The sequence below is a fragment of the Micromys minutus genome, assembly GCF_963924665.1.
Source record: "Micromys minutus genome assembly, chromosome: 7".
NCBI lineage: Eukaryota > Metazoa > Chordata > Mammalia > Rodentia > Muridae > Micromys > Micromys minutus.
This window is the reverse complement of record NC_137976.1, coordinates 21,689,711-21,712,953: the sequence shown is the minus strand read 5'-3', so window position 1 is coordinate 21,712,953 and position 23,243 is coordinate 21,689,711. Positions and strand designations below refer to the sequence as shown.

The window sequence follows — 23,243 nt, the reverse complement described above, 5'->3', positions numbered from 1 at the left end:
AGTTGGAAATGTAAAGCACAAGGGGTTCATGGCCTTGTGAAAACCATAACAATAAAACATAATGATGATGATACAAAGGTGATAGAGCCAAGAATGATGACGAATGTGATGTGTTCAGAGAAGATAACTTCCGTTATCCTGTATATATAGAGAGGATGAGACTGGAGACAAGAACTCTCCTGTATGATGGCAGCTTTAAAAATTCTTTAGATAGGAAATAAGTGTTATAAGAATTTTGAGTCAAAAAAAAACTCAAAATAATCTGGACAGTGGGATGTTGAACACTTTTCTTATCTGGTGCTCAAAGAAGACATTAAAAGATCTCATCTACTATAACATTGTGAGGTGGGGAAGTGGGGGGAACCAAAGTCGCTCCACCTTGCCAACCCTACTGAGGATATCTCTGAAAGACAGCTGCAAAGTAAACTTTTCAGAGGCTGTAACAGTTGAATAAAGATGAAAGTGAGGCATATGGTTAGGACACTAGCAGAAGTAGGTAAAGATGATGATCCAAGGAGTGACTCTATTACAAATGGAAAGAGGTGAAAATAAATTCCTGATGATGCTCACAATTGGAGGGGGTCTAAAGTTTGGGAAGTGAGTAGCATTTGAGGATATCCAGACACTAGCACAAGGACATCTTCACAACCTGCACTTCTAGGAAAAATATTCCTTATCCCATGGCTCATGGAATGGCTCTTTCTACTTTACAAACATAATTTGGGCTAGAAACTTAAAACCAATAAAACTGTTTCAAAGCAGCTCTAATTTGTAGAGCTGGGTGCAGAAAGACCATAATCACTAAAAGTTGACACTGGAGAATTTTAACACTATATAATGTCCAATAAGGGAATAACCCAAAAGGGCATTAAAACACAGTATCCCCCATAAACATACTGCCAAATATACATTCTAGCCCAAATACTACCATTGAATAAACAGCATGGGTTTCTCAAAGAAAAAAATTATTCTGATTTAGAAAATTAATTTTGTATTCTGCTATACTTCTTTATTCAATCCATCCAACACATAGTTTGGAGACAGAGCAAAGGGATTCTTTAAGTTCCAAGAAGCACCTAAGGAACTGTTCAACATCCTCAGTCTTCAGAGAAATGTAAATCAAAACAGTCCTGATATCCCATCTCACACCTGTCAGAATGGCTAAGATCAAAAACTCAAGTAACAGCAGATGGTGGAAAGGATGTGGAGAAAGAGGTACACTCCTCCACTGTTGGTGGGAATGGAGACTGGTACAACCACTCTGGAAATCAGTCTGGTGGTTCCTCAGAACATAGTACTACCTGAAGACCCAGCTATCCCACTCCTGGAAATATACCCAAGAGAAGCTCCAACATATAACAAGGACACATGTCCCACTATATTTATATCAGTCTTATTTACAATAGCCAGAAGCTGGAAGAAACACAGATGTCCTTCAACAAAGGAATGGATACCAAAAATGTGGCACATTTACACAATGGAGTACTACTCAGCTATTAAAAACAATGACTTCATGAAATTCTTAGCTAAACTGATGGAACTAGAAAATATCCCGAGTGAGGTAACCCAAAAACAGAAGAACACAATTGGTATGTGCTCACTAATAGGTGGATATTAGCCCAAAAGTTCAGAACACCCAAGATATAATTCATAGACTATATGAATCTCAAGAAGAAATATCAAAATTAGGATGCTTTAGTCCTTAGAAGAGGAACAAAATACAGGAGGAAATACAGAGACAGAGTATGGAGCAGAGACTGAAAGAAAAAACATCCAGAGACTGCCCCATGTGGGGATCTGTCCCATATACAGTCACCAAACCCAGACAATATTGTGGATGCCAAGAAGTTCATGAGGACAGGAACCTGATATAGCTGTCTCCTGAGAGGCTCTGCCAGAGCCTGACAAATACAGAGGCAGATACTCTCAACTAACCACTGGACTAAGAATGGGGTCCCCAATGGATGGGGTTAGTGAAAAAAACTGAAGGAGCTGAGGGGTTTGCAACACCATGGAAGAACAACAATATCAATCAACCAAACCTCTGAGAGCTCCCAAAAATATTTCTTTATATTCCTCCAAATTTAACTTTCCATTTTAAAATCCGTCTTAATATTTAAATGATTTTAGCTATTCATGTATGTCTGTACTACACAAATACTTGTGGATATAATTTCAGGATTCCATGGGAAATTCAGGTCAGAAGAGCACATTCAGTCCCCAATATCTACAGTTATAGGCAGTTGCATGACTCCATTGGTGGGTACATGGATACAAACGCAAGTTTTGTTTTTGCTTTTTGATAATTTCCTAAAATAGTTTTAATTCTATATCTAAAAACTTGTTCCCAGATTCTAAAACTTAATTCCTCAAATAAGGACAAAAACATGGCCATACTATCTGCTTACTTTCTTGAGAACACGTGATTTACATTTTTATTCATTCTAATTATTGGACAAACTACCAGTTATCACACATTTTGCTTCATTCCTAGAATGGAATTTAAATTAGGAAAATGGTCTTGACTTAAAGTAAACATAAAAGTCAACACAGCAGAATATGATTCATGAAGCAGTTGATGTTGTTTTGTTATTTTGTTTGTTTTATTTTTTGTTTTTCTTTGTTTTTTTCTTCCTTTTTTCTTTTTCTTTCTTTCTTTCTTTCTCTCTCTCTTTCTTTTTTTCTTTCTCTCTCTCTCTCTCTCTCTCTCTCTCTCTCTCTCTCTTTCTTTCTTTCTTTCTTTCTTTCTTTAACTCAGAAGGCAGAGGCACAATGATCTCTCTATGAGTTTAAGAACAGTCTGGTCTATACAGAGATTTCCAAGTCAGCCATGGTGGCAGGGAGACTCTGTCTACAACCAGCAATGCAGAAGGCGCTTGGAGAAATGGTACAAATAGAACCAAAGGAGGAAGTCTGGTGAGAAAAGAAGAACAAGGAATGTCTGAGTTCCAAGCACAGATGTTCATTATTTAAGGAGTGAGCTCAGGCTGCATGTGGGGAATCAGTGTTGGAGACAGAGATCTGTGGGACTACAGTTTTTAGAGAGAAGGCTGTTAGAGTCAGGGGGACCTTTTGACTGTGCTGAATACAGATCGACCAGATAATTCAGGCTGAAGGTGTTTAATATATCGCTTTGAAAAAAATCTTTTCAGAAAAAAAATTTTACTAGGAATAAATCAGATGAGTCTTTCAGAATGAAGGTACTTGGAAGTCATGTGGCTGCTAATTGAAGACACTGGATAGAAATAGGCAAAGGGCTAGAGAACCTTACAAAGTTGGGGCAAAAAAAATCTAGTGGAGCATACATGTCATGGAGGTACTTAAAAGGTACATACTATCACATAAAATACTTAAGATACAGCAGTTATTCCTGACAGTAGAATAAAAAATAAAAGGAAATAATAATTTCTTGAACTTTTATTCTAACTTTATAAAAGACGACTACTAAATGCTTTGTTCGTGCTATTTTAAAAAGTGCCTCACATGAGATATTTACTCAGAATGCATCTGCCTTCTAAGTCACTGTATAAGTATGCCACATTTCTGATGATTCTAATCACTTCTTCTTGCCAGAATTTAAGACTCATGACTCCCAAAAGACCCTCCATTGTCTTAGCATTATCTGAGCTTATCAAACACTGAAGCATTTAACAAAGCAAAATTCAAAGAACGTCCCTATCTTTGAAAATGCCTGACCTGTGGTCACCTGAAATCCAGACAACAGAGAAAAATTAAAACAATCACTTTTTCCTTGGTAGACTACCTGCCAAAGGTCTATATTGCAATCTCTGTGAGGGAATATTGGTTACAGAAATTTATTGGGGTGGGGAGGCTAAAATGAAAAAAAAAAAAAACAGACAACATTAATTTTTCTGGGAACACTCCACTGTATCAGTATTTCTCAAGGTGGTATTGAAAATGATTTTAAAGAATTGCTTAGGCGCTGGCACCAATGGGAGGAAGCAGCCAGAGGAGGCACTCTATCAACAGCACAAAAAAGCTCAAAGTGTTCATGCTGTGCATGAACTGGAGTCCCAAGAGAGCTCCCATTAAATACAGGAAACAAAATTAGGCCCTCACGGTGGCAACTCAAAACCCACATTTAAACCCAGAGCAAATTAGAAAGATTGAGTTATAAACTCCAGATGAATTTGCTTATTAGAGAGATAGCAATTGTTCTATATATTTTTAGGGAAAAAAAGACTTTTAAAATATGTATTGATAATATCAAAAACCTAAAAATAAAAAAGAATTAGACAAACCTCTCCTAACTATGATGTACTAATCCACTGGCTCAAGCGGCCAGATGATTATATCTTATCATTCTGTCTGCATGAAGAGATATATAGACTCTTGGTGCCACAATTCAGTGCTTTAATTAAAACATGTTTAAAAAAAAAGCTCGCTAAGAAAAGTACATTGCATGAATTCCGGAAAAGCACACTCTAATCTCAAAAGGTCAGTTTTGTCTGCAGGTCTGGGATAGTTCAGCTGAAACCGTGTTTTGAGAATTTAAATAAAATGCACAGTAAATTAGATTTGATTCCTGCTAATTTATGCCCGATCCTGCATTCAGCCCATGCTGGCTTCAATCAACGTCATGCTACAGCACTCTTATGCTAATGCCTGCTGGCGAGCCAGGGTGGGGGGGAATGGAAATCAGAAAGCTGAGCATGAGTGGGAAGCACAGGCCATGCTCTAGGTGGGCTTTGAGATGAAGGGAGAGAGACCTAAAGGTTAATCACATCATGTTCAAGTTGTTTCTACAGAAAAATATGACTTTTTATGGAAACCATTAACATGGAGATAGCCAAGGCATAGGTTCAGTGCATTTATATGTGATATGCAGTGGTTGCATTCACACTTAACCAATCTTAAATTGTATATTTATACTGGAATGAATCAACTTAGATTCTTTAATCAACATTTTGAACTTACTAACTCATAGAAAACACATTTTTTTTGGTGTGCTTTGATATTTTTGGCGTATTAAATGCTGATATATCCTGTAAGAATATTAGCAGCCTTCTCCACTATTTGATTGAATTCTATGTTTACTTTTTTACAACTTCTTTAATGCAATGGCAAAAAGACAATGTGCTGACCAAGGACCATGTTAAAACACCCACAGTCATTAGCTCATTTCACATACAGAATTTTGCATGTCTCAACTACGACAATTTTTATATAAATACCAGTAAATTGAGCTTTTTTAGAATGCCTCAATTCTTGCATAAAAAAATGTTCTCTTGGGGAATGCATTTTATATTTGGTTTATTTCAATGTTCTATTATGTGGACCAATTAATTGTTGACCTTTTAATTTTAAGTGACTCGCATATGATAGTGACCCCCCATTAAATCCACAATTTCTCATGTATATTATCAACCAAAAGACTAAGAATTTAAGGTTATAATTTCTAATATAGTAGACTGTGCAAAAGAGTACACAATATTTTCGTGAGTAGTATGTTCCTTTCACTTGCATGGCCCGGGGCTTCTTCTTGTGTTCCTCCAACCCTGGCTTCTATCATTCCAACCTTGTTCACGTGGGTGAACCTGAACGTACTTTGACTGTACTTGCTGTGATTTATTTTTTCCAGTGTATGGAACATAGATTTGTTCAATTTGTTGTTGCTCTCTTCTTCCTTTATGTGTCTTGTTTTCTGAAAGAAGCTGCAATGTCTCCACATTAAAATGTCATTCTTTGTCACAGAACATTTTTAAGCTGTAAAAGTAGAGATGAATGTCTAGAAGATTATTTCAAACTGCTATGAGAACCACTGCATCTGCAGCCACCAAGCCCAAGCACGATTGCTGATGCCACCAAGTGTTTACTGGCAGGAACCAGACATGGATGTCTCCTTACAGTCTCTCCCAGAGTCATATAGATACAGATGCAGATGCTTGCAGCTAAATATCAGACTGAACACAGGGACCCCAATGAAAGAGCTAGAGAAAGGACTAAAAGTGCTGAAGGGTTTGCACCCTCATGGGAAGAACAACATCATCAACAGCCAAGACACTGAGGTGGAGAGAGTGATTAAGAGAGGGAGCACCTTCATGGAAGCAAGTTGAAGGGAAGTACGGAGGGGAGTCAAGGAGGATTTAACTTTTGAAATGTAAATACAGAAAATATCCAATAAAATTGAAAAAAAATTCAACAGTTTTTCCACATTGTTATACTTAAAGCATGTAATACATTCTTCCCACTGTCTACGATGGTTTTGATAGAAGGAATGAAAAACAGGATATATAGTTTGTGAAAGAAAATGATCTTGGGCAATTCTAATGCTCCTCCATAGAATTCTGTAGAAAATGCTCTCTATGCCAAAGTGAAAGGACCACAGACAAATATCTACAATCTCAGAGGAAGAAAGACATATGCAAAAAGATAGATATTTTTCAGCATTCACTTGTGGAATTTCCAGAACATAATTTGTTCATATGACCAACATAAACACTGAGCGCTGACTTCATTACAATAGATTAGATGTCAGCAACAAGACACGAGTACTCATTTAAATGATAGATGGATTCTAATTGATAAATGATTACTTCTTCACCTCATTTGGTTGTATTTATTTTCAATGTTTGACAAGTAATTTCAAAATAACTTGTTAATATTGAAATTGCATATACAATGTCAGAAAATATTTGATTTTAACACATTATGATTTTATCTATGAAGATGGAAATTTACTTGTAATGAAAATTATACATTAAAGATACAGGATTATAATAATCATTTTATAAAGCTTGTATAATCAGGTAGTATTTATTTTTATTATTTTGAATGAATTAAAAATGATCAAAATTTTAAACTGCAAAACTTAAGAAGATATATTTTATGCCCATGAAAACTATTCTTCCAGAGGAGAAATATGGTAAATTTTTAAGCCAGTGACTCAGTTAATACTTTAAAAATCTTATTCTATGTAAAATATATGGAACTTGACCTTTTCTTACAACAAATATCTATTGTCTCTATCTCCATTTTCAATGTCAAAATCCTTTTAAATACAGAGTACTAAATGTCCACTACTCTCATAAATGTGAAATAACGAAAAAATCAAGAGAATAGTATCTGCACATGCTGGGATGTTGCATCTTCCTCTTTACTCAAATTGTTTCACAGATAGACAACTGCATCAGTCAATATGTCTAGAGATGCGTTGCTGCCCAGCATTATGTCTTAGAGTTTTGAGTCACTGTTATAGAATGCATTGACTGCAAGAAGACTAATTTTGAAAGTGTATGTAATGCTTGAACTTTGATGTCTAATACAAGCATTGAAGTTGGCCAATGATTTATTATCTTGTATGACCACAAAATAAAATGGTAATTTCTGAATTGCTACAGGGAACAACAGTGGCTACAATTTCAAGAAGAGTGAGGGGAGAGGAGGACTAATCTGGGGAAAGGAAGGGTGAGAGTGTTCCTCACGCAGGCAACAACACCCACTGTGTATACACATCACTGCCATTATCGCCACTCCTGCTTTCTTTGTGGACAACAAAGTCAACAGTAGCATGCTAAGTAAAATTCTTCCTGTGACTCTGATAAACTGAAGGAGTATATGAGTGGAGTACACAAATTTCAATGTTAATGTCATTTACTCTGTTTAGAAAATCTCTGGTAATTTTTAATTTTATTGAATATTTCTACATTACAATGAATATAATGATTCACTCAAAACTAAGACAGACATGCTTATGGAGAACTTTAAACTTTATTAGATTTCAGATTGCTAAAGCGGATTTACTCTCAATTAGAGGTTAGCAGAGGAGGTCATGGAAGTAAAGCAAATTATTCTGGGTTTTAATAGGCAAGTGTTACAGAACTGCTCATTACACAAACGACACAAATTGGAAACTCCTACAAAAAAAGTCAATATTTTTAAACAAATTACAATTTGAAATTTTATTTTCATGATTTCTTCATTTAAAAATGGGTACTTTAGTTTTTGAAAACTATAGTATATTTTAATCAACTAGCTTAAAATTTTTCCATGTATATTTCTTCTATTATCATATCATTTCCCATCTATTAGCTTTCTTGATTAAGATCTTAGTAATAAAATAGTGCAGTTTTACTTTTAAAGTTACTGATAAGTTTAAAAAAAATGTTTGATATTGAAAAAAAACTATTTAATAAGAGCCTATAAACATCAATTGTAAAGATACAATCTCATTGTTATACCAACAAAAAAGAATAAAGGGTGTTGGAAAATAAACCCTAAATTGCCCGGACCTCTTAAATTAGAAAGTATGTGTTGTCCTATGTGGGGAGGAAGGCATTGGAAGATTAGGGATGAGGAGAAGCTTAAAGGTAATTCTTCAAGCAAATGGTGAGACCAGACATCAATTTTCACTCTTTTAACCTGTCCGCTTGCCAGAACTGTCTTGTCAGCCAGCAAGCTAATATACAAGGGCTGCTCCCATCCCATTATCTGGTTTGGTTTTTTTTTTTGGGGGGGGGGGGCTAGGGGGGTAGATTGCACAGAATGCCAGTCAGAAAAAGCAATGGCAAAAGCAAAAAAAAAAAAAAATGCAACCAAGGAACAAATGTCCTGATACCAAAGGGTTGCTTCATTAACGGATATTAAATATGCAATTGCAATGTTTCTTAATAACATTAATTACACGCTTAGTAAGGCACCATCCTAAGTCATTAGTGCTTTCTTTTTGTTGCATTTTATCTACTACCAGCAGAATAAAAGATATGAGATTGGCCTGTTACTATTAATGTTGCCTGATCTTTTTTATGGCACTATTTAATGCTGCTTGCATAAACACTTTCTAGGAATATTAACTATGAATGTATGCATATGCATATAGTAAGTAAGTGTACCAACATTTGGCATGTACTTACAACATGCTAAGGGTTACACTACTTCTGAAGACAGAAGATAGATCACAATTGTACTTAGTAGTAGATATTTGTATAGCAGATGAAAATGACATCAACAATAAATTTCAAAAATAATACTGACAGTAACTTTAAAATGTACTCAGAAATACATAGCTCAAATTTTAATTGATATTCTTATCATATAGTTAATGCGTATGATCATGAAATAACCACCTGAGTAACATAATGTATTTAAATAAGTTACATTGTAATTGAAATGCTACCTGTAATATTTATCTTTTATGCACATTAAAGAAGTGTTAAAGGCAATATCTCCTGACAACACTATAGAAATTTTTCATAATTTCTAGAAATAAAATTTTGACTTTCTTATAATGTGTGCCTCATATATTAATATGATGTATACATATTATAGCATTTTATAAATAATCATTCATGTCTTTAAAAAAATCTGATATAGTATCTTAAGTACAAAATCAAAACATTGCTTTTGTTTTTATTCATATATGGAGAAACTACAAAAATGACTATTTCAGCTTTTTATATTTCATGTTCTATAATGTTCTATACTGTCTCATAAAAGTTTATTCTTCCATTACCTGATATTGTATAGAAAAAAGAAGTTAATAACATGAGAATTTTACCATAATTTCAAACCAGAGAATTTTAAATATTCTGCATATTAATCAAGCAGAAGAGAAATGAGAATCCACGTTGGATACCTTTCTCTTTCATCTCTGTCGTCTTTCACATCTGATTTATCTTTTAATATTGCAAAGGTTATTCTTTAATTCTTTGAACGTAATCTGTATGCCAGTGTGATACCTAGCAAATAAGCTGTGCCTGTGCAGAACACTAAACAAAATTTAGAAAATGTATTGAAAGCGAAGCCCACAATGGTTGTCTGGATTTTAAGTGGTCCAGCAAATCTTCACTACCTGGTGTTGCTTTTGTGCATATGTTATGGTACACAATGTTTTAATAGAGAATGTTATCAAAGCTTCTCTCTAGTTGACCTTAAGACCTTTATACTGATTAATTGAACTAAAACGATCACATAATATTCTAAGGAAGGGCATTGGTTATAAGTAAATAGCTGTTCTCAGTAGAAGAAGTCAGAGAAATAAGACATAAAGTATATGTGATAGTTTGAGTAAAACATGCTCCACATAGGATATCAGGTATGAATATTTGGTCCTCTTTGGGTGGAAATTTTGGGAAGAATTAGGAGGTGTATCTTTTCTGGAGGCATGCAATGGGGGTGGGCATAGACATCCCACAAGTTTCTCTGCCTTGTGCTTTGGATCAGCATTTAAGGTCTCAGCTACTGCCCCAGAATCATGCTACTACTATAATAACTGCCATAATATCAGGTCATATACTATAACCATGAGAAACCATGAACCTCAAATTGAACACTTTATTTTATAAGCCAACTTGGTTATAGTGTCTTATAGCAATAACAAGGTAACTAATAAAACATAGAAAGAATTTGAGGTCTATCAAATCATTAATAATCCAAGAGCTAAGATAATAGCCTTGTGGCAATTTTTGGTATTCACAAATCATTATGCTTAATCTATACCCAACAAGAAATCTGTTTCCATGTTACATTCTGTCATACATGTACTTCATGCTTATGGTAACTAGTGGGATTTCTATGCATGCTATCAAACCTCTTCTTTTTTAAATAAAGCGGTCAGGAATAATAATAATAATTTAAAAAAAGGATTAGTGCCGACAAATTATTCATATAATACTATGCCAAAATGCCTTTAAAAATCAGCAAATGTAACCCTCTTCTTTTTTAAAATAAAGCAGTAAGGAATAATAATTTTTTTAAAAAAGGATTTGAGGTCTAGCCATTAAACTATAGTGGGCATTCTCTGAACCTCTGGCAGTAACAGGAATCTAGTAAAGACTGTAGGGGCTTTCCTTGCAAAATTCTGATGATATAACGCAAATAAGTGTGAAAGGCATTATCCCAACTCCCAAGCAATGTGTTTCTTTGGAAGCTGTACCTACAAAATTTCCTCCTAAGAAATGGATGTCATTCTAAATCATTAGATATGTGGCATGTTTTTGTGCAGTAAGAGACACACCCCAAAGCTGAAGAACATCTTTTTTTTATAAAGTAGGGAATATAAACAAAACAGAATAGGAGTCACATAAAAATGCACATATCTTACTAGATCTGTTATTTATTAACAGCTACGAAGATACTGCAGAAAAAGGCAAATTATTTTGATAGAATATTAAGAAAACTTTGCAAGTAGGAATACTGAAAAACCCTGAAACAGCTTCCATTTTTAAAATAATTAAGTCTTATTCCTTTGTATTTATCTAACCATCAAGAGATCAAAGCAGGATTCACATTAATTAGATCAGTATGCCAACTATTTATTCATTTAAATACAAAAGGAAGATCATAATAAATGTAAAGTAATAATCTAATAACCTCTAAAACTTACTCAAAGAGGGCAAAGCAAAAACAAAAATAAAAAGCCAAAAGAACAAAACATCTTTTAGAAAACTTCCTACTGTCTAAATGAACTGGTATTCCAAACAAATATGCCCACCAAAGTTATAAGAAATAAGTATATGAGTCAAGACAAAGAAATAGGTGATTGAAGGGTAAATTTTAACAAAGAAATGAGGGAAAAATAGAAGTCAAGTATATTTAAGTATCAAGAAAGAATTTGTAATTGAAATTGAAAAAATGTTTTCAGTTATAATTAAAACTCATATCAAAATGTGTTATAAAACTGATGCATTGAATATTATTGTAGAGAAGATGATAAAGAAAGGGTGTTGACAGAGACAAGCCAGCACAACTGACATATTTGAGGGAATGAACAAAATATCAGGAAGTAAACATTTCCATAACAGTTACACCATAATTTAAAGAATTGTATCTCAGAAACTTTAGACACCAGATGATCAACTAAAGGCTAACAAATCAAAATCTTAGGAAGAAATAACAAGAACATTCTTATAGTATAAGAAAGCATTTGTCAAGCGGGAGGATTATTCTGTAAATTTCATCGTTTAGTAGACTACCATTCAATATAAAAGCAAAAGAACCTCTTTCCTACATTCTGGTGATGGTGAAAAAGGGCACTATGTAATAATTTCAAAAGCAATTTCTTCTTCTTTGGTAATGTACCTATTGTGACTTACACAAGCTATGGTCAGCTCAGTATTAGGTAAATAATACACGATTGAGTTCTTCTTTAAAACTATCCTATGTAAAGATATGCTTCATATGCTGAAAACACTGTTGAATGTGTAAGACATAAACAATAGTTTTATGTAAGCTGTAAATATAATAAAGTGAGAAAAACACAGGCTTCCATAATAATTAATTAAAAAGATCCCACCACCAATAAAAATCCACAGCTTTTATTGCCAGGGATTGAAAACCTAGCACTTGGGAGTCAGAGATGAGCACCTTAGGTCATCTCAGTAACAGATTTCCCAGGGGAGAGGGAAGCCTGAGAATCAAAACACAGTTCTCCTTTAAAAAGACACTCATGACATCTTTAGGAGATATTTGAAGATGAAGTGCAAGAACCGTGAGCCTTCTAACTTTAAAAGTAACTGAAATAGCATATCAAGTGAATCGCAAACACTAAATTTCACGCTTAATGGGAACTGGAAAGGTTGAGAAGATATTTGACATCTTATTCTCTAAGTCCTGTGAGAGAATTGTAATTACCTCTCAATAAAATTTTTATTGTTCTTGACTGTTTGCTGAATTCAAGAATAAAATTATTTGGTCATATAATAATTACACTCTAATATAAAAACAGAATGTGTGAATAAAAATATGTTCACAAGGATTTCTGTTTAAAATGGAGCTTTTTTGTTATCCATTAAAAGTATAATTTACATATATAAATGTTTGGCTTGCATTTATGGTAGTCCTTGGACTCACTATGAATTGGAGTTACAGATGGCTGTGAGTCGCCATGTGCCTGGCTGTAGAGACACAAGTGCTCTGAAATACTGAGGCATTTCTCTAGCACTGTGTCTTTAAAACTCAATCATTTAATATGTGGGTTTCTTGTGCAATAATGTGTAATTCTTAAGTGCTTATAAAACTTGAATTGACACATTCTAACAAAATGTTGCAAACATTTTTTTTTGTGACTAAATTGATAAATGATTAAAGATTTCTTCTATGAAGTTATATGGGATGTTTGTTATTCATGATTTCCAAAAGTTTCACCTAATTCACTCAGCTGTTCTTCTCTATATCTGAAGCAATCAACAGCTAGCATATGGTACACAAGACAGAAAACGGAAGAGAGCTCAACTTCCCAGGCAAGGCAGCTGGTAGATTTGACAGTTCTTTTCCAAATTGCTCATCATGTTTTGAATTACTGCTAGGAAAAAAAAAATGTGTTGCCCATCTCCAAAATAGATGTTCATTTTTATTTTTATGCCAGAGAAAGACTTCTAATGGGAAAATAAAGCAGATGGGTATAGGAAAGGAGGTAGTTTCCCTATTGAGACCATTTTCGTATTGTCAGAAGACGTTTCCAAGTAAATAAATAAACACTTCAGTATTCATAGCTAGCTTTGCCCTCAGGTGAACTCTTTACTATCTTTAGGAGCCTTGCCTTAGGAACCCTGCCAAAGTAAAGGAAGAAGGATGGCTTGGTGAGTTCATTATCAAAGGGGCATTAATCGAGATTTTGTGCTAACCTGATATATGACAGGCAGATAAGAGGACTTTCTGAGACAATGGTGACACTACAAATGAGTAACTGCAATTCCGGAAATATTTTCCCCCAGTGAGAAGTTTGCAGTGGATAGCATTCAAGATACTTACTACAGTAGAAATCTAATCAAGCTTATACAGAATCTCTGAATGCTGTAATGCTTGCATGCAATTCCAATTCTGATTTGCATGCTGTAATAAACATGTTGTCACTTTAAAACTCCATTGGCTCTCCTAAGTCATCTTTGGACAGATTCTCACTTTGAAGTCCTTAATAATTCCAAATTGGGTTTCTCCACAGAACACACACACACACAGACACACACACACACACACACACACACACACACACACACACACACACAGACACACAAACACACAGACACACAAAGCTTTATCTGGAGTAACAAAGTGATCGTTCTCTGAAGTCTTAAGTGCTTCCAAATCTGAATTTGATTTATATTTTCCTTTAAAAATAATTTTATCAGAAGAATTTAGGAACTTTTTTCTAGACTGTATTTGTTTGAAAATACATTCCCCTATTTGTATTAGAATTAGAAAGCAATTTTCCCGTCTCTGTATGATGCTTGTATTAGACTACTCTTCATGCTATCTCTAAGAGCTTCAAAGTAGAAAACTACTTGTGTTTGACTCCACTAATACATTTGAATAATAATGAGTTTTCAGTGATGCCTGTAATTCATTATTTCAGTTGATGTGTACCTTTTAGCCTTATTATAAAAGTTTCAATGTCTGTACCTGATACATTGAAAGTCAATTTAGGAGCTAATGCAGGGTCCTGGCAGTCTAATCTCCTCATTGTCAGCCTTTTCTTTACTAATCCAATGAAAATGTATCTAACTTTCAATTTCCCAAGTTCATAGCAGTTGTCACATTTGAAGTATAGCTCTTCATACTTCTGAGCACTGTCATAAGTCATTCAAGACAGATTTATGAAATGACAGAGTTTCTAAGATAAAGTATAATGTGTCAAAAAGCTATTCTTTATTTCCAGTCCAATGGGAACTTAAGAAATTGTTTCAAACAAGGATAAATTTGGAAATATCTTATAAAACTCACTGCAGGTGACAGCTACAACTCAGAACAAGAACATGCTATGATGTTTTAACCCATGCTTTTTTCCCCTTTGTTTAAAAGTGGCAAATGAATTATGCTTTGTCTTCTGAGAACTTGTTAAATCATTTAAGTTAAGAGGTCATTTGTATGAGCATATTATTTCTAGCTACAAATATCTAAAATGAATGTGTTTATTTTCAGTTCACTTGAAAATTGCTTGCTCCAATTACAATATCTTAAGCATTCTTCTTGCAATCCTCTCCATTGAGAAGCAGTTTCATCTATGTTAATACTTAAAATCAGGACCATAGATTACTGTGCCTTGGTCTTTATAATCATTCATGGGTATGCATTTTATGGATACATATCCTAGTTAATACATTTTACTATAGTAAATTCCAATAATGAATTTAGTTTTTGACACATTTATAGGTCTACCTAATTCAGAGATGCTGGGAGAGGAAATGTAATGAAATGGCAACCTAACAGAACACCAGTTCTAGAATGGTCAGAAAAGAGTATCAACTCTAGAATGGTGCCAGAGTACAGTAGTGGATCTAGGATGATCATCTAACAGACTTTCAGGTCCAGAATGGTGTTTGAGCATAGCATAGGTCTAGTATGGCCATATAAGAAATGATCAACCTTTGAATGGCATTAGAGCAGAGCATCATTCTGGCAATAGAATGGTCATGTTGTAGAATAGCATCCCTCTTTTCTCTTTCTATGTCGTCTTAGGCTTCCTCATTCTTTTATTATTTTTAAATAGCCCTTTATTGTAACATAATTATTATTAAAATGTAAGTGTTACTAAAACATCAATATAATTAAAATTACAACTATAAGAAATGAGCATTGAAATTATTTACCTGCATCAATTTTGAAAAGTATAATTGGCTAAACTTATATTTCAAAAATTTTTGATTTAAAATTAATTTAACTAATTTTATATCTTAAGTGAATTTAAAACTGTTTGTTATAAAAAGCAATAGATTTACTTGAAAATAATACCAGGTGTTAGACAATAAAGCTTTACAGAGACTTTGTATGTATGGTCTATGTTAAGTCCAGTTCAATGGTTCATCACTGCAGATAAGGGAGGATGGTGTTTTTCACTTATCAGATACCAAGGATTAAGGATATCAAGATATGAATCAAAAATAGTACTTATAAAATGCTCATGAAATCTTTTTATTGAGAAGCCAAAGTTTTGTTGGCTACATTTTCTATTTATATATAATAAGAACAAACTTATAGTATAAGTTTATGAGTGTTTCAGCCAAAGACAGGGTATGAGTAAATTAACATCAAATGTCAATAATATCTGGTCAGTATACTAGCCCCAGAAAGCTCTGAATATCCAAGAAACAACTTACAGATCATATGAGGCTCAAAAGTAAAGGGCAAAAAGTAGAATCCTCATTCCTTCATAGAAAAACAACAACAACAACAAGTATACAGCACCCACTCAGAGTAGGATACACCTAGACCTTAAATCATTAATAACTCAAGAGCTAAGAAGATAACCTTGTGGCAAATTTTGGTATTTAAGAATCATTATGTTTAATCTATACACACCAAGAAAACCTGGACTATTTTCATGTTATGTTTTATTTTACATGTACTTTATGCTTATGGTAACTAGTAAGATTTCAATGCATGCTATCAAACCTTTTAAAAAATCAACTACTGACAAAAATATATTCATATAGTTTTATGCCAAAATGCTTTTAAAGATCTGTAGATGTATCTCCCTTTAAAATAAATTTGTAAGAAAAAAGAAGATATTTGAAGCTAAATAGACAATGTGTAAAGTCATGAAAGCTGAATATATTATTAAATGTTTATATTATTAAAATGTTACAGAGAATATTTTTTCTAAAAAAATGCTGAAATCATTAATTTATCCAGACATTTAAGCATCTATATATTCATACTACAAAATTTCCTTAAACATTTTTATTGAAAAGATATGCAAAACTATAATTGATGTTCTTTTTAAGTATTTCATCATTAAAACATTCACAATAATTAGCATTTAGATTTCTGCAAGCACATGCTATTCAGTTTTGCAAAGCCAAAGCAATAATGGGATATTAAGCCACAAACACTAACTGTTCATGCCAAGAGCACAGATTTCCCCAATTTCCCCACATTAATGTTAAGGATCCACTTTACCACAACATATAGCAAACTTTCTCTATGTAGAAATGCATATGAGCAGGTAGAAGGAGAGATAACCCTGGAAAATGAGAAGTCTGATTGGCTTAAAATAAAGCCAACAAATAAGAAATAAACATCCCAATTTAATATCTAGTCTTCCTCCTTCAGGAATATCAAACATAGGACATTACTTTGCACATATAATAAGAAAGGTAGTGTTATGTCTTCCTTGTTAGGAAGAAGGAGCTTTTAACATATCAATAAAATATGTTATTTTGTCTGAAAGTTGAAATTAACTCCTTCCTGTTTTGAGATAAAAATAGTTTGCTAATGCAACTGAAAATCCAGGAACAATAGTTGTAGCTGACAGCCCCTCATGAAGCATTTTAACATGGGTGAATAAATATACTTAACTATGACCAAGGTTACTGTGCATGATTTATGAAGCATTGCGCAAAGCCATGCCAAGTGGATAGAAGGATGGCTACTTACCAACAGGGCGGACTGTAGACATTACAATGGTGTGGTGAGAACATAAAAAGAAATTAAAAAAAAAAAAGAAAAGAAAAGAAAATTATCAGAATGCATGATGTGTAATGTTACGTTTAGGAATGGACAATAGAGTGGCATCTATTCTTCTACTTCAGTTATGAACAAGGCTCCTAATTCTGATAAAACTGAAAGGCATAAACATAATTTTAAGGAAAAGGTTAGTGCTTAACCAAAGGACCAACTACGAGAACGTAAAGGGGTAGTTTAGATTTATCATCATCATTTACCTTTGTTACTATTTCAAAGACTTCAAGTTAAGGAGCCAAGCACTATCCCAAAGTTAAGAAGAGTCTAATACAACCATTCAATATGTAGCAAACATCATTTTAAAAACATAGCAATTGGATTCCAGGCATTGCTTGTCAGAACCATTTCATGAAGTAAAAACAAGTACTTGAAACAACTTTTAGAAGGCAATAATTTTGGACCTCTTTGCTTTCCATCCATTGAAATGTAACAAATGTAACAAATAGGTTGAGACATGCCATTGGATCCCAATGAGCTCGCTAACTGCTGTTGATTCTATTCAATCTTCTGGCACAGGTGACGAAGCAGAGACCGACACGCTCATTCTTTCACTGAGCATGACTTCAAACAGATGCTTCAGCTAATATATCATTTTTTGTTATGATACCATAACTTTGAATTACTAACATCCATAATAAAAGGCTGCCCTTTCTCTTAATTACTGCAATTTTAAGACCAGTTAAAAGGTTAATATTTTCTTTTAGAAAATTTCAAAATAGCGTGAATAAACAACCATTCCATATGAAAGTAAAAAATATGCATTAGGAAACGCATGATCCTTGTATACATGAGAAACATATATTTATAAAATTTAAGTATATAAAGACACAATTAAAATACAAATGTTTTCATCCAATAGGCCATTGAACCATATTCCAATGTAAATAACCCGAATAAATAATAGTGAATTTCTGGTGGGAATATATCTTGTTGATGCTGGTTTTGGGGCTTGATTTGATAAATACATTAGCTTTATGCCTTATGGCTATCTAACTGATCAACATGTCCATTACAATTCTGTATTTGTGCAATTTCTGAAAATATTAGTATATATATATATATATATATATATATATATATATATATATATATATGATAGCTTTTTTATTATTACCATTTGTACAGTTAGAAAATAATAATTAGGAAATATAAGTAGGACACTGGCATATATTTTTTATGATATGTTTGTTATATGAAGGCATTGAGAAAGGGTCTGATGAGCCATCATTTTCCTGTTTGGAAAAGGATGCACAGAAAGGCCTGAGACAAGTAACCAAGAAATGACATCAAACAGACATCAAAATTTTGTCCTTAACCCTCATTAAAATCCTCTCTTAGCTGTGCCAGTATCCATAGGAGAAGGAAAGCAATTTTGGAATTCCTAATTTAACTGCAAAATAGAATTGGTTTTCAAATATATTCTCCTAAGAGATATTGTCTTCTAAGATTGTGATATGAAGGAAAAAGAAGAAAAACTATAGTAAGGACTCATCTTAAAATAAGTAATATATTGTACGTGCACTTTACACTAATTCTAATTTTTTTTCCTTCACTGCCTCAGGAAATGTCGTCCAATGAGATACTTCTCATAGCAAGCTAAGGAAGAAACTGACAAATGAGGAAAACTGCTTGCATCTTTGAAGCTGCTGTTTTAACATCATATTCAAGAACCATTTACAAATTACTTACATTCTTTGATTTGATAATTACAAATTAACATTCTTTTCCTAATTCTCTTTTAAAAACTGTGTTCCTCAAGACAATGGTCTACTTGGTGATAAACCTCATCTGATAACTGTGCTTGTTACCGTGAAGTTAATCAATCAAACAAAATAAACTAGTGGGAACTTTGGTTTCAAGTGTTGATTATAAAAGCTCTTAGAGCTTCCCCAATGGATTAGCATTCATATATCGGTATAACTTGGGTATAAACATGACAATAAAACTGCCTGCCCTTGTTCCATACCAACAGTTCATGGTGAAAATCAGCAGGTAAGTGTTTTCAAAACCAGCAAATTAAACTGTACCACATTACAGCGTTAAATGGATTAAAATGGACATGGCCTCGTGGGTCAGTTGACCTCATTCTAATGAAGCACCCTAGTGAGAGGTTGAATACTTCATTTATGTGCATTAGGAATCAGAGGAGAAAATAAAAGTCATGATTTTACCCCCATTAGCCTTGTAGTGTGAGATGTCCCAGCTGCTGGTCTTAATGGCATAACGTGTTTTAAATAATAATTTACTGAATATTAACTGGGTCTATGGAGATGTATTATTATTATTTAGCCATGATTTTGAAGTTATAGTCTTCAAAGAATGACATATCCGTGCCTCTGAGGAAAAAGCACTCTCATTGATTTACATGCTACAAATCAGAGAAGGAGCCATTCAAGGTTTGCTGATCTTAATATATATCTCACCTTACAAAACAATGCTCTCTATCAGTTTTATACATTTATTGCATGTGCATAAAGAACACAATGTAGTAAATGTGCAGCTGAACATAACATGGTCAGTGAATTAGGAGGTCAGTTAGTATGGGATGTTCTGGAAACCAACAGATCATTACAAGTTTCTTTGGTCTAAGCACTCAAGTGTAAAGGGAAATCTGTTTCTTCTCCAAACAAAAACAGTTAAACAACCCCTACTGGTTCATGATAGCCTACCCACCACTAATTTTAGAGGGATCTCCTTGTTTTAAATAAGGACAAATGTTGGGTATTGTCAGTATACTACAAGAAAAAAGGCAGAACAGGTAAGAATGAATGAGACTGAAGTGTACCAGATGAGGTCTCCCCTGTCTGGGCTCATTGACCATCAGTTGGTCATACCTTTGCAAAATAATTTTACCAATGTGAGGAGGCCAGTATTTTTTCTTTTATATTGCTCCATGTTTGGAGAGAGTGGTTGATCAGTAGTATGACAATAGATGAGTGTTTGTCAATCTGTAGATCTCTAGAGAATATTTACAATTCATACAATGGCAAAATTACGGTTATGTACTAGCAACAAAATAATTTTATTGTTGGGGGTCACCACAACATGAAGTCCTGTATTAAAGGGTTGCAGCATTAGGAAGATAAAACCAATGCTCTAGCCAGTTCTCTTTATCTTGCTAATATACTTGCTCTGTCTGTTAGATGGGTAGCTGCATCTGACTGATGGTTAGGTTCTGTCATTTACTGACTTGTCACCACACAGCCCTAGAGACAAATGGGATACCGTTTAATATCACCAATTGTCAAAAATTCAGAGACAAGAGTTCATAGACAACTTGATATATTTAGATGATGACTAGAGATCTTAGGAAGCTACTACTAAACTCTGACCTTCAAAAAATTATTGGAATTAACAAAATAAAAGTTATTGTCATGTACAAGGTTTCTTCCATCCTGCTATGTAAGGGAGGTTCATCAAGTCTCCAATGGTGCCATTGGTGTCAGTAGCACCTGGAGTAAGTGAATATCATAGAGTGAAACTGACAAAGGCTTAAATCCTCCCTAGCAATCATAAGGCCAAAGAAAGACAAGTTGAAAAGACAGCTTGAAAACAGGCATCTGCAAATGCATGTGCTCAGAGGATGGATACTTTGTATTCCCAAATTCAATCTGGCATGCTTAAAGAAATGTAAACTTTCCATTGGTAAGCAGTTTGGCCCCAATTCTAAGGCAATTTTGCTATTTCTATCTGGATACATAACTCTCACCTCTGGGAGGAAAGGTACTCATGTGTAACATTCATCAGATGTGCTGGACTGTTTAGCTAGGTGAACTGAGAACTGTCACAATTAGTTTGTTTTATACTAATTGTGGTAAACTGAACACTAGTTAAGATCTGGTTAGTGCATTTGGAACTTGTTTTATGGATTCCATAAAAAGGAAGAAAAAAAGAATAAAAGAAATGAAAGATAAATCATTTAAGCAATATAATGATTTGGAAGACAAAACACATATTTACTATAATAAAACAATATAATATATCCCTTTGCTCTGGAGCAGGCTTGCTTATATAGACCAGGCTGGCTTCACATTCGTGATCCTTTTGTGGCTGTATCCGGTGTGTAGGATACAGATAAGTGCCATCTTCTCCAGCAGCTCCTACTATTTTGAGCAGACATGGACTTACCAACTAATATTAAACTCTGGCTCAATTTTCTTTGACTCTTTAAGTCTCTTACCTCGGACAGTGAGGGTAGCAGAGGCTTCCACTTTTCCCACCCGATTCTCAGCAATACACACATAGGTACCTTCATCTGTACTCATGGCCTTTTTAATTCTCAGGGTATAGTCATCTTTGATATCGTACCTGTGTGGGATAGAAGCCACCATTATCAAATAGCATCAGTCACATACATAATGACATATATGGAGGAATCTTTATCTTTTTATGACTGTGTTTTACACAGACATCCATTGATCAACAAAATTATACTCATTTATAGAAAAGTTATTACTAATAAGATAATTTTATAACTGACTACTAGTTGCATGTCAGCTACCCATCTCTGTTACATGTGTACAGATTTTTAGTCTTTGAAACAATTAAAGGCAAACTGTCAAATTTGTTCCATCCTTCGTGACTGTCCACTAATAAGAAAAAATACTATTCATTTCTGTGTTAGGTCAGATGTATTTTATTACTTAGAAAGTTAATAATACGGTGTTTAATATGAACTACTTTTAGGCATTTTAATGTGAAACCTTAAAATAAATTAAAACAAGAAATATTTGTTCTGTATTGATAAAGTTGATAAACTGATAGTCCAGTTTGAAAACAACAACACAACAAGAAAAATGACAACAAGGAACTGCTGTGTCTATGTGATAGTTCTAATTTATAGACCATGGCATGGCTAACCCAGTGTCTGTCTACCAGTCATGCTTGGAACTCTCAAATTCCTCTACCTTTTAGTCTTGCATGGATTTCTCTGTTTTCTTATTTCCCTTAAATTTCTATTTATTTTGGTTTAAGCCTCAGGAAACCCTTATTCCTATCCATATTTAAAACCTTGCATGGCTACACCAAAAAGAAATACAATGACCCCCTCTTGAAACATAGACACATATTAATGATTCTGTGCTACTTAGAAATTCTTAGTGTTTTAGAGTTTTCATTGTAGTCTGTTTTCAGAAAGGGGACATCTTCCTGTTTCATCAAATGCTCTCTTCATGCTATTAATCATAGAACCTCTAAAGTTTATACAAGTGACATACAGCACAGACTTAGAAATGTATTGTCACATTTTCACAACAGGGCCATTCCTTGTGTTTCTAGTGGTGGGCAAAGTATTTAAATTCTTCATGTATGAATTTTGCCATTGACAAAAAATCATTTTAAGAAGAATGTCTGCTTCAACACAATGAATGCCAACTACAGCTTTTAAATATGTAAAAATAATGCAGTGGGAGGAAATTATAATTCATGTTAGCTATTTATGATACATTTGAAGAACTTGAGTTATACAATTAATGCCGTTTATTCCTGCTAATATGAATGCTATATGAAAAGGAGTGTCTTCAAGGTTGGGAATTTTCTATACTTATTAAGGCAGCTTATTTTTACAGTTTAAGATAAATTCTAAGCTAGAAAGCACAAAATAGCAACAATATAGAGTTGCAGATACAATATATAATATTATATAACAAATTAAAAATTAATGTAAATACAGATAATTATAATCTCAGAAGTAGCTGTCTCCTATATAACTAAGCAGAATCATTCATCTGAGATAATTTCATGTGCAGAAAAACATTAGTTATGCTTTCTATCAAACATTTACTTAGTGGCAACAACAACACATAGAGATTATTTTGACTCAAAAT

General features: G+C 33.7%; 1 protein-coding gene across 1 annotated transcript in view; it reads right to left on the bottom strand.

Annotated features, from left to right (window-relative positions):
* The window catches only part of ROBO2 (roundabout guidance receptor 2), a gene marked incomplete at both ends in the record, with an annotated part of 484,272 nt that overhangs the window by 89,133 nt on the left and 371,896 nt on the right, over positions 1-23,243 (bottom strand). The window contains 2 exons of the mRNA XM_080919232.1: positions 17,332-17,343; positions 21,599-21,726. Coding sequence (XP_080775358.1) covers positions 17,332-17,343; positions 21,599-21,726 — 140 coding nt within the window. The remainder of the gene's footprint in view (positions 1-17,331; positions 17,344-21,598; positions 21,727-23,243) is intronic.